Source organism: Strongylocentrotus purpuratus, unplaced genomic scaffold, assembly GCF_000002235.5.
Source record: "Strongylocentrotus purpuratus isolate Spur 01 unplaced genomic scaffold, Spur_5.0 spur5_scaffold_7, whole genome shotgun sequence".
Classification (NCBI taxonomy): Eukaryota; Metazoa; Echinodermata; class Echinoidea; order Camarodonta; family Strongylocentrotidae; genus Strongylocentrotus; species Strongylocentrotus purpuratus.
In genome coordinates this window covers 39,400,718-39,414,418 of record NW_022145613.1, presented here as the reverse complement: position 1 = coordinate 39,414,418, position 13,701 = coordinate 39,400,718, and the positions used below count along the sequence as shown (strand labels likewise).

Below are 13,701 nucleotides of genomic sequence, written 5' to 3'. Positions count from 1 at the left end.
AAACTTGCGATTGATCTGAAGACTTGCCATTGATTCGTATCAGTAGCAACTACATGTATATGTTTTTGCATGCGGGAGAGAATTTCTTTGTTTGATCTCTATAAGCTGACAAACATGTAGTTTCCCTTTTGACATGCTTTATTAATGCTAAGACTGTTGATTTACAAATACTTGATTAGGAACATTTCAATGTCAAATCAGCATGATTGTGTTTACACTATTCCTCTTTAATAAACATTGTGTACATGCATGTTTTAAATTGAGTGTATAAGCCTACATATCAGTACCAGTAGATGTACATGTAAACACATGTGAACCTTTGGGATTTAAGGTCATCGATTGTTATTTCCTCTCTTTGATAACCATTTGGCACAGTTTGTACCTTGATGGTTGATACATTATACCTATATGATTTGATCGCAAGGTTTGTTTGGTGTAGAATTAGACAGGAAAGTACATACATGTACAAAGATGTATGTAATGAAAATTGTAGAATTCGTGCATTTCAATATGCATTTTATGGAATTAACACTTGTAACTGAATCATTTTATTTGTCCTCTATAATACCACAGTATGAATATACCAAAATCTTATAACCCTTTTACACACATTAATCGTTTCCCATAGTGGCCATGATTAATGATGTACTTGAATGGGGCTGGAAACAGCCCGTTTTCAGTTGATAAAAAAGTAGTTGAACTATGCTTGAACAAATATTTCTGGAATTTTTGTAGAAAAATGATTATGCTCACAGACAAAAATGAAATATTTTGGTAGCATTGCTTGTTTTGGGGGCTGTCTTTCTGACTAGAAATGTTTTGATACGTGTTGAACCCACAGACGTATTAATATAATTAAGGAAAAAAATGTACCGGTAGTCCTATTTCAAATGGCAGTGAGTGGGATTCAGATGTAATACAAATAGCTATATTTTCGTAATGTCCACCATCGTTGATAGGCTTTTTTGTTTGTACGTGTCTCCTTAGATCAAGATAGTTATGTTAAGTTCCTTAATTAAAATTAAATTAAATTAAATTTTTACCGGGTAGAAGGGATATTCATGTACATGTATGTACGATATTTTCCTTATGAAATTTGTTAAACAATTGGTTAAATACATTATAAGCTTGTAAATATGTATTCACTTTCATAACATACTGAATAAAGTAGACCATGAGATGGTGAAAAAAAATTGCATGGTAATCTCACAAATCTGTGCATTTTTGCGCAAATCACAAGATATACCAATATTTCTGGTTCATACAAGAATTTTGAACAGGGGAAGACACTGGCATATAACGGCCATACATGTAATTGTTAACATTTGAAACCTATTTGCTTGCTTTCAGTTTCAGGGTTGGTCAGGAAGCAAAGAGTGAAAGAGGAACTCAAGGAATTCGACTATGAAAGACTGGCTAGTTGGACATGACAAGATGTGATATAAACACAGCATTGTGAACAGGGAAGCATCACAACCATGTACCTGTTATGATTGCTGAATGGAATAGAAAGCTGAGACAGCCTTCATGTAATAAGGTGGACATTAAGTCTGTCCAAGTGGTGATCCATAACATTGGTAGCAGATCCAGTACGTGTCAGATGTTCTTCAAAACAGCTGGTGCCAATTACATCCAGGCTTCTGAATGAGACTGAATCTTTGAGGAAGCAATCAAAACTTCAAAGTTAGACGCAGTGTTTCTGTCATACAGCACTTACATGGCCATGGAGGAAGTTTGCAATAGCATTTAAGGCAAATTTGATGTTGTACTTAGTGCTCCATTATAGAGTGATACCAGTAATCAGATTTATGAAGGGTTCTGATATGAAATTAGATCACGCAGAACGGAATGGGTAGAAAGGATTACAATGATAGATTAGTTGGTGATCCGGCTTTACTGATCTAAATCCCCTTGCCTCATGTAATCCCTACACCCGTTATGTACATAGATGTATAGCGACCCAGTCCACAACAGGAAGTCTGACCTTAAAAACTCTTGGACTAGCAAGAAAGGATTGAATGAGTAATGTCTCCATCTTCCACTCCAACATAGAACCAGGTAGCTAACGTTATAGATACTCTAACTATTGCTCTCAGTAATCTCAGGATTAAGAATGTGTGCTGCTGACATGTTCATGAAGTGATGTGTCAAACACGGAGGATTGACTGAAGGCAATAGGGGGATTAGTGTGGATAACATGATTAGAGGTCTGAACTATAAAGCTTAGTTTGTCCTTGTTGGATTAATACACCCACTGCAGTCTTACTTCTAGTGTCTGTCTGTCTGTCTGTCCTGACTGACAAACAAATACCTACATATTGAACGTGAAGGTATGACCATGTAGGTAGTAATTAACACATGGACACAAAAGCTATTGAACAAGAGCAGAACTATATTACATACATGTAGACAGCATATCTGTCTTTACAAATCATGTTGTCATTGACAATCAATGTGAAAGTAGAACAAACAACAGCTTCTTGGTGATAGCAGAAAAAATGTTACTATTTTCATCATAGATTTGTGTCTGTGGATGTAGAAATGATTGAAATGAAGGAGAGTTTATACTGTGAAAATATAAATTCCTGAAACTAACTTGAGAAGAATTCATTAACAAGTAAAGTGTGAGGAATCAAAATGGGAAGCAGTTCATCCAAGTTTCGGAAGGCCCTACATTCGGGGGATGAGAAGACAGCTGAAGAAATCTACCATCACAGCCAAGACTTTCAAAAGCAATTTGACCCTAATATATCATACGGAGAGAATTATGATCACAATACAGCTCTTCATTGCTCCTGTAGACATGGCATGCACAGGCTAGTCAGGTGAGTTTACATTGTCAGTGTGAATGAGGGAATGGCTAGTGCTAGATAACTGTGGGTGCAATGTAATCATGAAACAACTGTCAAGATTGAAATCATTTATTAATCTTACATTTCCCATAGTGGCCCATTCAATTTAAAAACATTGTGCAGTTAATATCTAGTACGACAGTGATACAGGTCTTCCTCTTTGTTTTACTGTTTACTGTATAGTCTGGTTGTTTCCATGGTGATAAGTTGAGTTGTGGATTTGATTTCAGATTGTTTCTTCAGAAGCACACTGGTAACCCTATCAAGCGTAACATGAGTAACCAGACCTCTCTACATTGTGTATGTATGGCTGATCTACCCCGCCCACCGTCTTCTACATCCAGCTATTCTCAGTACTATTACTCTCAGCCCCCTGAGAAGAAAAGAGCAGAATGTCTTCGTCTCATCCTCAACTGGCAAGGAATACCTATCGGTAATGGAGAAAGGGAAAAGATAGACATCAATGCAGTGGATGATGTAAGGAATCATTCTTTCTTTCCATTTGAAATTGATATATGCACAGTTCTTTCTCTGTGATTGCTCTCCTTGCTCTGATTGGTCCTCTTGAACTGACTTTTGCCTGCAAATACTTTTCCTAGCAGTTCCATAATGTACTTATTATTATTATTATTACTTGAAGTTTCTGTACGTGACATACTTTTAAAATCTAAATTAAAAAAATATGTTTTATTTTTCTTTGTCAGTGCCTGAGTACCTCAATATTTATTTATTTTTAATCCCTCCATCCTTTTCATAATCAAACCAACGGTATTTGTGTCTTTCTTTCCAATTAATTTTTTGTATATTCTCTAATCAACTGCTGTTCATCTCTATAACCCACAGGAGGGATGTACTGCCTTGCACTATGCATCAGCTGCTGGGTATAGGTCATTAGTAGAGGTAAGAAGAATCAACTCATTGGTTTATTGGTCTCAATCATTCATGCCCCTCGTCCTTTTCTCCCAACCATTAGAACTCTCGTAGTCAGAAGTACAAGTTCATGGACAACCCATTGTAACACATGCTAACTTTAATACATGCATTTCAATGAGTTGTTGATGAACTTGTATTTATAACGGTTTCGTGAAACACTGCCCAGAGTCTCATCACCTTCTACACCTATGTTTTGTAACTGTCACCCCTCGTGCTCCTCAACCCCTAGATCAAATACAAAATCACTGGTAGAGATTACAAACTTATGTTGGTTAAAACACAAGGCCCTGACTGTTGTGATCGGGTACCATATTCATTTTCCTGATCTTTAAAAAACGTTGCAAGAATCTCACACACATGTATCTCTCTCGTATAATCTCCTTTAAACATCCATATTTTTTTAAAGTATTTTATTGTCAGAGAAAAAATGCCTGCATAAGTCCTTTCTGTTCTTAGAAAGTCTGAATTAACCACTTTGAAAGTATCTGCATTTCTTACATTAAAATGAGCATGTGGGAGAGCACCAAAACTTCTTGCAGAGGTCACAATAAAGGCTCATTCAGTCATAATGTGGTTAAACAGTGGTGTTTCTTTTTTTTAATGATGACACAAAGTAAAATACACTTCATATTTCTATATCTTATAACACAGAGCTCATTGAATATGCACAAGTCCTTTGTATTACCCAGATGCCATTCCACTTAAAATACAGATGCAGCTTTTTTTGCATTGGTTTACCGTGCCGTATCTGAACAAGGATTTAAGAAGCAAAAATTCTCACATTTTACATCATTTGAATTTGAGGTGAACCTCAACATTCTTCATCAAATTGATTAATTTGGCAGGCAAATTAAAGCTGACCATATTTGTTAGTCATTTCTTGGCTCCAAATCCCTTATTTGGTAAGTCTCTAATGTGGGATTGAGGTGAAAAAAGTGAGTAGAAATGCCAGAAATGTTGCTAATATTTAACTTTACAGTTATATACATGTGGAATCTCCAATCAACAATTTTTTTCCCCATGAAATTTGAATGAACAAGTATTTGACAGCTAATATTATTTTTGCAGACGCTATTGGAGAATGGAGCAAGTTTATTTGTTGAAAATGGAGATAAGGAGACACCATGTGACTGTGCTGAGAAGAACAGATATTATGACATTGCTCAGCTACTAGAGTCCAAAATGGTCTTCTCGGTAAGTTATTTATTGTTCTTTTAACTTCATACTCTATTTCCAGATTTCATTTACATTACATAGTTTATCCGATCTTATGTAATTAGACTTCTTAAAAAGCATTTTTTATAACCATTTAAAAATAGATTAGAGAATAACAAAAGGTGAAACAAAAGTAATCTCATGATATCTTTGCACTAACATGTGTATGAATGAATTTCTGTTCATCTCTCGTATGTGAACTTGTACATTCCTGTCATTCTCTGGGATTTTTAACATTTATTTTCCTGTGTAGGTGTTCTTATATTTAAGAACTGGGAAACAACAGTTTTGGCATCACATGATAGCCAGTAATTCAATGTTCAGTTCATTGAACTTTGTGAACTTCTGTATAATATATCTTAAAATTGTGGTGTGATGTACAGTGTAACATAGTTTGAGCCAAAACTTTGCACTGTCAAAGCTGTTCCCTGCACTACAGCAGTTTTTTTTTGTGTTCGAAACAAGACTTTTTTCTATAGGAGTTGAAGAAAATAAATCAGTTGAAAAAAGAATTTCCTGAACAGGTTACCGATACTCATTATTTTTGGGGGGTGATGACATATTTGAGTGATGGTTTGATAATGTCATTATTAGAACATTGAACAGTATTTGTGATTCAATCTTTTCATTCTCCATTGTTCTGCTTTCTACCCTCTCCAGCAAATAAGTGATGATGAAGTAGTGGAGGAATTAAGTGCAATATCCTATGAAGAGGTAAGTACTGTGTGTGTGGAAATGATACATACTGTCTGGAGGTTGCCTGTACTGACTATGTGTAATCTAGGTCACTTAAAAAGAATATTAGCATTTAAGCTGGTATACATTTAATTACTCTTTCAATTTGAGTTCATGCTCAGCGGACCCATTTAGGAAGCACTAGAAATAGTCTGCAATTCCTTTTTGTTGTGCAGGGCGTGGAATGGGAGATTTTCGTGTGGAAGGGGATGGACGGAATGAATCTGTCTCAGAAAGACGGAATTGGTTCAGATTTAGGCATTTTTTTCTTTCTCAGTGTTTTTATTGTATACCATCAAATAAAAGAATATAGAAATTAACTTCAATGCTGACTGAGGGAAAGCATCTCAGAGAGCTTTGTATCCAGTGAGAAAGGCTCTGTACATTCTTACCATCATCAAAATGCATGAAATAGGAAATACTGGGATTACAGTGTATATCAACCTTTATCTTTCATGTCAACAGAGCTATGTTGGGCTAAAACCACAAGACTTACAAGAAGCCAAGGATGCCCTCGTTGTTGAGACGGCAGACATGCTTCGTGTTCCACTCTTCACAGCAGAAGCTCTTCTTAGGAACTATGGTGGGTATTTATTCTCTACATGAGTGGATCTCTAATCTATTTGTTTCCCTCTGTAGAATGGTCAAGAGAAGTGCTATTAGAAGAGTGGATCTCTAATCTATTTGTTCCCCTCTGTAGAATGGTCAAGAGAAGCGCTATTAGAAGAGTGGATCTCTAATCTATCTGTCTCCCTCTGTAGAATGGTCAAGAGAACTGCTATTAGAAGAGTGGATCTCTAATCTATTTGTCTCCCTCTGTAGAATGGTCGAGAGAAGTGCTATTAGAAGAGTGGATCTCTAATCTATTTGTCTCCCTCTGTAGAATGGTCGAGAGAAGTGCTATTAGAAGAGTGGATCTCTAATCTATTTGTTTCCCTCTGTAGAATGGTCGAGAGAAGCGCTATTAGAAGAGTGGATCTCTAATCTATTTGTTCCCCTCTGTAGAATGGTCAAGAGAAGCGCTATTAGAAGAGTGGATCTCTAATCTATTTGTTCCCCTCTGTAGAATGGTCAAGAGAAGCGCTATTAGAAGAGTGGATCTCTAATCTATTTGTCTCCCTCTGTAGAATGGTCAAGAGAAGTGCTATTAGAAGAGTGGATCTCTAATCTATTTGTTCCCCTCTGTAGAATGGTCAAGAGAAGCGCTATTAGAAGAGTGGATCTCTAATCTATTTGTCTCCCTCTCTAGAATGGTCAAGAGAAGCGCTTTTAGAAGAGTGGATCTCTCATCCTAAGGAATGCTGTGAGAAATCTGGAGTTAAACCACCCGAGGATCTTGAGCACTTGATACGAGACCATACCCTTACCACTGTAGAGAATGAACCTGGGAATCAGGTTGTAGCAGGGGATGAGATAGAGGTAAGCTTTCATCTTCACTTTCAATAAAACAATTCAATAATGGTTTATTAAAAAGCTTGTAAAACCTATTTCATATCTCACAGTTTGATAAATAAACTAGGCTTATACTTGTTTTATATCTTACAGTGTGATATATGTACTAAGCATATACTTATACAGTAGGCTTGCGGTTGCACCATGTGAGAGAGAGGGGGGAGGATTGGGGAGTCCTGAAAAGGACTCTTGGTAATCTTTCTTTCTTGAGGGTGTGTAGTCCTGAAAAGGACTGTTGGTATAGTCTTGAAAAAGACTGTTGGTAATCTTTTTTAGCTTATAGTTCTAAGGAGAACTATAGCGCTGGTTGGAGAGGATGGGTGGTAGGAGTGGCTCAAAGTTTTGAACAGGTTGATTATCCGTCAATTTTCGAGACTACCAACAGTCCTTGTCAGGACTCCCCACTCCTCCCCCCTCTCTCACATGGTGCAACCGCAAGCCTACTGTACATCCACATCACCATGCAAGCCGATGCTTATAAGCAGCATCAAAGCTTATACTTGTTTCATATCTTACAGTATGATCTACATGTATGTCCTGAGCTTATACTTGTTTTATATCTTATGTCTGTTTTATATCTTATATCTGTTTTATATCTTACAGTGTGATATATGTACAGAGCTTATTTCAAGGGAAGAATCGCCGGTAGAGATGCCTTGTCCTCACCACTTTTGTAAAATGTGCTGGGAAAGGTTAGTAGTCAACACAACATTGTTACAATAATGTAAAATACGAAAAAATGTTATTGCTGTTATTGTTTAGTTTCTAAACTAGTGTATGCTTTTGTTATTGAGTGTGATTTCATAATACAGAGGTTGACTCTCACAGGTGTCTGGTACCCATTGGCTCCTAAATCGTCTCTTGTGCTCCATACCATCAGTAGACCCTCGGTAGTCCCTCTGTAGACCCTCAGTAGACCCTCAGTAGACCCTCAGTAGACCCTCGGTAGTCTCTCGGCAGTCCCTCAGTAGTAATAGTTAATGTGGAGAAGTGCTTAATAGTTTACTAGAGATTTGAAATGATTTTAAATCAAGATATAATAAAAGATCCCAATATGTTTGTCATGTGGATGACTTTGTGTCTCCATCCATTTTTTACTCCTTGTTAATCATTTCATTAGAACAATTACAAGTTTATAAGTACATGTGGTAAGCAAGCAATATATTATTATGAGAACTCAATGGACACAATGTCTACGTACGCTGCAGATGCCTTAGTGGCTAGGGAATTGCATAAACTGTTTTTTTTTACATTTGAATGATATTCTGAAGTACAGTAATAAATCTATGAATTTATATGTCAATTTCATGAAGTGAAAGCGAAAAAATGAACAATGGGCTCTAGCATAAGGACCATACTCCTTTTTAGCTCATCCCTTCACTCATGTTTTTTTTTTTTTTTTTTTTTTTTTGTTGTTGTTGTTGTTGTAGGATGTATGATATTTTATGTGTGATTATTCCATATTTAATTGTATGTATTCTGTATTTTTAATGATGAGTGTAAATAAACGAACTTGAACTTGAACTTAAATTAGAGTTTAATTAAGTGTAGCAACTGCAATGATACACATATCTTTTGTTTTCTCTTGATACAGATATCTTTCAGGAAAGATTGCAGAGGGCAATGCTCATAACATCATGTGTCCTGCCTTTGAATGTTGTAAGCTCGTTCCAGTAGAGATCATAGAAGCTATTGTATCCAGGGAAATAGCTAGGAGATTCTTACAGTTTGATATCAAGGTATTTAAGTATTTTTATAGTATATTTATGTACATTTTCATGTATTGGCATTGTTTGCCAGTATAGAGATCACACTTTGAAGAAATGCATTTTATGCAAACTGTAATTTGATTCCAAATTTCCTGGGTTCCTTCCCATTTCTCAAGGAATTAAAAAAAAATTAAAATGGATATTGATATGGTTAACATGCTTATCACTATATGGATAGCATGATGTCCATTAAGAGACACATATGCTATTTCACTGCCTGAATTTGCTAACTTTGTTCTTACTGTAAGTGTGATATACCATAGATTTCTTAGCTTAAGCATGGAGATGGAATGAGAACTGATTCAATGAAACAAGCAGTTTGAATGCATATTTTTAGCTCAGAAGTTCCTTTTAAATTTCACATACTCACAAATGGGTCTGTCATAAGGGGCATTCTTTATGTTTCTTTATAGAGATGCAAGGCTGTTCATGAGCCTTCTCAGCTTCCAGTGCCTACTATTCATGCCAATGGTACAGTACTATTGAATTATATAGCATTGTCTTTGTAATATTGTATTCTAAACACATGTTTTTTCTTTCTGTTTTGTATGTAGGCCTTTGTTGATACGAATCCAAGTTTGAAGTGGTGCCCCAAGGGTGGTTGTGGTCAAGCAGTCAAACTGCCTCTAAACACTGACCCTGTATCCCCTAGGGATGTATCCAGTCCGTCTGCTCCACCTCCAATGTCTAAAGCAGTTGATTGTGGATGCGGTCATCTCTTCTGCTGGTGAGTCTTCATATTTATCACAGAATCATTTCTTTTTAGTAATAGGTGAAATTGTTTCAACTCATTTATTCATGTTTATTTGCTAAGTTTTCCTTCTTAAAGTGACCTCCTATGAAGCTATCAGTATTCCTTTTAATGCAATATGACAATGATATCAAACTCATATTATGTAATACAGATACAGTCATAGACAACCTTATTGAACCAAAATGCTTTTCTGGTAGTGTTATTTCTGTGGTAAGAAGAAATAACCATCAAAGCAAGGTGCAATTGTTGTAAAAGTATGGTGTTCATTCAGGGAAGTATTATAAAGAAAACAATAATTCATTAGATTTATGTACTATACATGCTATCCTGTTACAACAAAGCTACAAACAGATGAACAATACAATATAGTCTTTGTAATTTGGTCTTAATATTCTTCTACAGGGATTGCTCTGGTGAACCTCATGATCCATGCAGCTGTGAGAACTGGAAGAAATGGAGTGAGAAAATCGCAGAAATAAAACCAGAAAAACGTGAGATTGTCGCATCAATCATAACGATGCATTCATATAAACCACTTGCATTTACATATTTGTAAAACATTGGATGTTGCATGCAATTAGTAACTTTGAGTTTTTTGTTTGAGGTGGTTGTATATACGAATATTGGTTATAGAGGAATTTGCTTAGGATTAAATGTGGATACTTGCATCCAAATTTTGTGAGAAGTGGTTGAATGTTGAAAGCATCTGGAGGGATGTATGCATTCTAAGGAGTGGTGAGAGATTGATTCAAGTAAAGTAAATCTATGGTCCTATTCCTCATACAGACTGAAATATTAATATCCAAATTAGTACCTTGTTCAACTTATATTACTCTGGAAGTGCTGCTATTATCAGTATATGATTAAGTGTACTAGAGTTGACTTTACAAGCATATTGAATGATAAAAACGTTTTACAAGAGTTCTATTTTAATATTCTGTCATCAGAAAAACTGAAATGTGGATGACTTTCATTCAACCAACTTCACTTCAATATTTACCCTTCATTTGCATGTAATTGCTTGATCCTTCATCTCTACAGGTATGTTTCATATACATGTAGAACAATGCTAACCATTCCTTTCTGTAGAGTTGAGTGTAAAAGGAGAGAAATAAATGTTGTTTTGGTGCTCCAACCTTTTCCCGCCTTCATACAGTGAGTAAAACTGAAGAGGAGACTGAAATTGCTGCAAACTGCCTGTGGCTTATAACCAACTCTAAGTCCTGCCCTAAGTGCCATTCTCCTATCCAGAAAAATGAGGGATGCAATCACATGAAATGTACTAAGGTAATATGGTGTGTTGCCATGGCAATGAGTAATTGATGGCTGTAAGATTGGATTAAATAGAATATATCTTTGTATGCAGTAAGTATCATGGAGGAATTAAGTAGTTAAGTATTGAATCATTTGTGAAGTAATATAATATGTTGCTATGACAATGATGATCAATAAGAAATGTATAGTTGTGAAAATAGATGCAATCAGGGGAATAATGAGGAATTGAATTAGGAAGCTATTTTTTCTTTAATGCTGTTGTACAGCAAGGTCTTTATCGAAACACGAGGTTTAGATATTAGAAGTGATTATGGGGTAATCGATATGATGGAAGGAAGGCAATGGTTATTTGAATATGATTTTTATAAACGCTTAGTTATGGAAAGGGTGGCATTGCTCAATGCCACAACTTTGAATACAAGACCCCGTATTTCAATACTTAAAGATAAAGGTGAGTTCTGGTAAAAAAAAGAAGAAAATGAATTCTCACAGAATCAAACGAAACTCACATCGAATGTTCAAGATTACAAATAAATGTCATTTGCCAAACGATTTTGGTAGAAAATGTATACTGGCTGAGTAATGAGCATAGAAAGATTAGGAAATCAAGGTTAGTAGCCCAGAAACCATTTGTGTAGTCCCATATACATCTTTCTGTGTACAGTGCTTGTTACTTTACCAAGACTGCCAAATTTATCATGATTTTGATGACTCCAGAACTTTGCGGTACACACATATACACTTACATGCTACATGATCATCTTTTTCTGATCCATTCCACACCTTTTCTTGTACAATGCAATTGGATGACCAGAACTCACCTCTATCTTTAATTAGGGGCCAATTCATACAGACCATAAATTTTCAGTCTGGATCTCCCATGAAAAAGGTAATGGGTAACACTAGTTATTGAATATTATATTTATGCTGCTACATGCACATGTTTATGACTATGAGTTCTGATTCTATTTTAGCGTGGAACATGTTTGTATTTTATTTTACTAAATCATTTGTTTCTTTCTTTAATTGCAGTGTAAATATGATTTTTGTTGGGTGTGCCTTGAAGTATGGAGCAAGCATAGTTCTGAGACTGGGGGTTATTTCCGTTGCAATCGTTATGAGGCCGTCCAAAAGGTGGAAGAGAAAGCAGAGGGTCTCATGTCAGAGGTCAGTGAGTGTGTGTCTTATAATATGATTAACACAACATCTTTGTAGAAGTACTGCTTTGACTTGATGTGATTTGATTTATTGGTTTCTTCTTGCATCATCTGCTGTAGTCAAGTAATATTAAAAAAACACTACTGCTGTACTAATAGTAATCTATACTTGCCAATCTTTACTGAGATGTAATGAATTAATGTGTACATTGGAGGGATTAATTCCATGAATGGTATGAGCATTGTGCGCGCCCTAATTTAAGGTAGCTGAAGCCATGGTAATTATGGAGAGCTAGAGCACCTGGTGCATCAGAGGAAAGAGTTATATTTCAAGATGCTAATATGATATAAATCTCAGTACCTAATGTACCAGACAGTGATATATCAATGAGTGACATAATCGTGTGTGTCATATTTGATTCATGAAGGTCTTTCCCCTAGCATTGTCCTTGTGATCTTAGATCGTGTTTACTTTGTCATCTCACATGTATTTTTTGATAAGGGTTGAGAGGATGAATGATCAGTGTTTAGATAGTCCGTATCACAATGAAGTGTTAATGTCTTGACTTTAGCAGAACAATGAATATACAGTTCAGTAAGTAAGTACCAATTACTATACCCAGATCAAAGAGAGGAAATTCTTAGGGTCCGACAACCACCGTGGTACTGAAAAATAATTGCAAATCATGCTGGCACACCACCTTTATATTTGCCTATTAATATTATTACATGTATGTTGTACAGGAGTAAAGTCTGATCTCTACGTTTATACTGTAATATCACCTGTTGTCTTTGCTCTCAAATATATTTCCAAGTATGTCCATTTTTTATTTTGTTTGTTTTGTTATTAGGCTGAGAAGCGTAATAAGGGGATGCAGGAGTTGAATCGTTTCCTTCACTACTACACAAGATTCCGTAACCATGAGAACAGTTATCATCTAGAAGAACCTCTACTAAGGAAAGCACCAGGGAAGATGAGGAAATTAGCTTGCCACTCAGATGCTAAAGGTTTGTTGATACTAAGATCAAACTGTACATTGTATTTCCTTATACTTATAACACTTTCTTTTACTGTAAGTTACTTTTGATATACATGTAATGTTGTAGAGAATGCCATATTTACATGAAATACCAGTATTCAACTCAACAATATATTGCTTCAGTTATTCCATTCAATGCCTGATATTGAATTGAAAGCTTACAATATAATGCTTCTCTCTTTTGTGACAGCTTCTAAAGAAGAAACTCAGTTCATTGTTGATGCAATCCATGAGCTGCTTGCAGCTAGACATATACTCAAGTTCTCCTACCCTTATGGCTTCTACCTGGAAGACAGAGGGGGCAGCAAACAAATCTTTGAATTTATGCAAGTAAGTGATTACACACTTCAAACATTTTAATATTCATGGAAGATAGGAATGAATGCTACATGTACAGTACATACAAGTAAACAAAAAGACAATGATGATTTCCAAAGACTCCTCTTACCTATGAGAGTTAACACTTGCATTCTTTTTCCAAATAGTTAACATATAACTACATCCAACAAATTTCTTTTC

General features: G+C 35.7%; 1 protein-coding gene across 1 annotated transcript in view; it reads left to right on the top strand.

Annotated features, from left to right (window-relative positions):
- Window positions 1-2,126: 2,126 nt before the first annotated feature.
- The window catches only part of LOC582140 (ankyrin repeat and IBR domain-containing protein 1), a 31,705-nt gene continuing 20,130 nt past the window's right edge, over window positions 2,127-13,701 (top strand). Inside the window, exons 1-15 of the mRNA XM_030974678.1 lie at window positions 2,127-2,825; window positions 3,083-3,329; window positions 3,696-3,752; window positions 4,854-4,979; window positions 5,661-5,714; window positions 6,201-6,318; window positions 6,985-7,154; window positions 7,791-7,879; window positions 8,782-8,926; window positions 9,511-9,683; window positions 10,113-10,201; window positions 10,867-10,997; window positions 12,018-12,152; window positions 12,994-13,150; window positions 13,373-13,512. Coding sequence (XP_030830538.1) covers window positions 2,638-2,825; window positions 3,083-3,329; window positions 3,696-3,752; window positions 4,854-4,979; window positions 5,661-5,714; window positions 6,201-6,318; window positions 6,985-7,154; window positions 7,791-7,879; window positions 8,782-8,926; window positions 9,511-9,683; window positions 10,113-10,201; window positions 10,867-10,997; window positions 12,018-12,152; window positions 12,994-13,150; window positions 13,373-13,512 — 2,019 coding nt within the window. The 5' untranslated portion in view covers window positions 2,127-2,637. The remainder of the gene's footprint in view (window positions 2,826-3,082; window positions 3,330-3,695; window positions 3,753-4,853; window positions 4,980-5,660; window positions 5,715-6,200; window positions 6,319-6,984; window positions 7,155-7,790; window positions 7,880-8,781; window positions 8,927-9,510; window positions 9,684-10,112; window positions 10,202-10,866; window positions 10,998-12,017; window positions 12,153-12,993; window positions 13,151-13,372; window positions 13,513-13,701) is intronic.